This window comes from Simochromis diagramma, unplaced genomic scaffold (genome assembly GCF_900408965.1).
Source record: "Simochromis diagramma unplaced genomic scaffold, fSimDia1.1 OVJJ01000159.1, whole genome shotgun sequence".
NCBI lineage: Eukaryota > Metazoa > Chordata > Actinopteri > Cichliformes > Cichlidae > Simochromis > Simochromis diagramma.
Window position 1 is genome coordinate 1,770,001 of NW_024387197.1, and position 2,488 is coordinate 1,772,488.

The 2,488-nt window shown below is 43.5% G+C and overlaps 1 protein-coding gene across 1 annotated transcript in view; it reads left to right on the plus strand.

Annotated features, from left to right (window-relative positions):
- Positions 1–1,145, plus strand: part of loxl2b (lysyl oxidase-like 2b) — a 44,687-nt gene extending 43,542 nt beyond the window's left edge. The window contains exons 13-14 of the mRNA XM_040050124.1: positions 1–67; positions 335–1,145. The exon at positions 1–67 is cut by the window's left edge and continues 45 nt beyond it. Of these exons, the coding sequence (XP_039906058.1) occupies positions 1–67; positions 335–405 (138 nt within the window). The 3' untranslated portion in view covers positions 406–1,145. The remainder of the gene's footprint in view (positions 68–334) is intronic.
- The last annotated feature ends 1,343 nt before the right edge of the window (positions 1,146–2,488 follow it).

Genomic DNA, 2,488 nt, shown 5'->3' on the forward strand with positions numbered 1-2,488 from the left:
AATAACTTCACGAAATGCAGATGTCGATATGATGGCCATCGCGTGTGGATGTACAGCTGCCATAATGGTAAGATGATAAGGCTATATCTGCTCTTTGTCGTTTGGTAAAGTGTTTACTAAACTTGTTAAACAGTTTCAGATTTTAATGCTAAAATCTTTCATTAATGAGTTGCCCTGCTATTTCACATGAATGCTATTGAGTACCCTGTGAGCTTCTTTTTATTTATTTTTTCAATTTCCTATGCTTGACAATTAGAGTGAGTGATTCTACAAGTGTAAAACAAGGACAAAATGTGTAGGTGGTAACTGTCTGTCTCTGCTGCTGAACTTCTAGGTGGCTCATTAAGCAGTGAAACAGAACAGACATTCCCGGGCCTCCACAGCAACCAGGTGACCCACAGGTAAAGACAGAGCAGAGGAGTGGAGTTAACTGGCCTATGCTTTCAGCAGAAAGACCAGCTGAAGCCAACCAACCACTACACATCTCATCTATGTGGATTCCTCTGACCAGCCGTGCCCTGGTCAAAGCATCTGTTTTTAGGCTCGCCTCATCCATGAGGCAGTCGCTTTCTTTGACCCTCTCCCCTCCCGTTTCCCTCCGGCAGACAGAATATTTGATTCCCCCTTCTGTCCGTGCAGAGGCAGCTACTTTAACAACACTTCCAACCTCTCTGGTTAAGAGCAAGAGAACGGTGAAACTCTCTGTACGCCCTGTGACAGAGAGAACTTGTTTTTACAGACCTGCAGGTTAGTGGCAGGTGTATTACACAAGGCGAAGTATCGAGGAATGTCATTACGAGTCTGCCTACTTTGAAATGCAGCTTTTTAAAAGAACCCTGCTGCACTTCTTTTTGTGTGTATGTCTGTGTGTGTTTTTCCCCGAAACTCTCCCTGAAGAGTTTGGTTTGTCTGTGCCAGGTCGCCTGAAGATTGACAGGAATCATCAATAGCAAACACAGCAGCCTGTGTGTGGAAATGCAGGCTATTTTTCATTCCATTCATTTTTTTTTTAGCAGTTTCAGAAATGTTTTTTACATGCTGAAGCCCAGATAACTAAGCTTCCTATTGCAAATGTTATTTAAGCTTCACATCTTCAGTGAGGAATTTTTTTCAAATTAAGCTGTGGCAGAAGCAATTTCTGCAAAGCAAAACAGCCCGTTCATCACCAATTACAAGTGCTAATTGCCTGGTTCGGCTGGAAGACTAATCTACCATGGCTGAAACGTGACGTATTAAAGTGCCTTAAAGTGCCCAAAGCCATTTTAGCTCTGCACACTGCACTGACAAGATTGTGGTCACATTTCATAGAAGAGTAGCACTAAAAGTCTCTGAAGAAGCTGATCATATAAAAGTATGTTGAAAGAAATATAGAAAGGAATATTATATTTCCTATTTACAGCAAGCAATAATTACTTCTAATAGGGGCTTTTGATTTAGTATGCCTGCCAACATTACCTTATGCTGGGCTAAAGCTGGGCAGACACTGTGCGATTTTTTCAGTCGCGCGATTCAGCTCCTGCTCAAACTGTGTGATTGACTCGCAGGGGTTAGAAGTTGGTAGGTCACGATGCAGGTCTCACACTATACGGCCTGATGCTCTGATGCGACCTGAGTGCTCACACTGTGCGTCCATAAAAATGAAGGTTAACAGAAAATCTGTCGCTCACTCTCCCTCTGTCTTTCACTCACACAGACACGCACACCACCACCATCAACTTTGCTAAATTGCTAATTTAGCAAAGTTGTGTCTGTGATTGAGCAGCAATGTCCATCCAACTATTTTCACGATTGTTGTGGTCGTGATAATTTTGTGAGGCCACATCGAAAAGGCTCGGATGAGCTTTCCAAAGTTCTACAAGTGCCTCCATCGCTTGTGTCCAGATCACACGCTGCACTTACTGCTGCGCTACTCCGAAATTTGTGTTTGCGCGTGCGCAGTGTGAGAAGCTGCGGTGACACCCTCACGACGGTCGGGAGGGTTTGAAATCCTCCCGACCAAGCGATTGATGATCGGGAGCTGGTCGTGAGGTGTTAATCGCTTGTCGTTACCCCACGTATACTACACGATGCACGACGCACGATGAAGGCCAAAATCGGGCCGATCGCCAAAACGGTCGCACGACTGAAAAATCGGCTCAAAATGGGCCAAAAATCGCACAGTGTAAGCCCAGCTTAAAGATCCTCTGATCAGCTTGTTTATGCTGCCCTCTAGTGGTTTACAATTTTCCAGGTTGCTGAAGTGTTGCAAACGTGTACTGCAGTCAGTACACATTTATATTACTATGAGGTGCAGGTTATACAGTAAGATGCTTAACAGACATAAGTTAAAACATAAGAACCCACAAACTTGGCACAGTTAAAAAAAACTCTTTAAAATCTAATCCTTTTAATTATTTTTATTGTGAACCTTCAGTGTTACTATTATTATGTGCCTCAGTCACACAGGTCTAGAGACCCCTTGGCAACCTCAAGGGGTAAGGAAAAATAT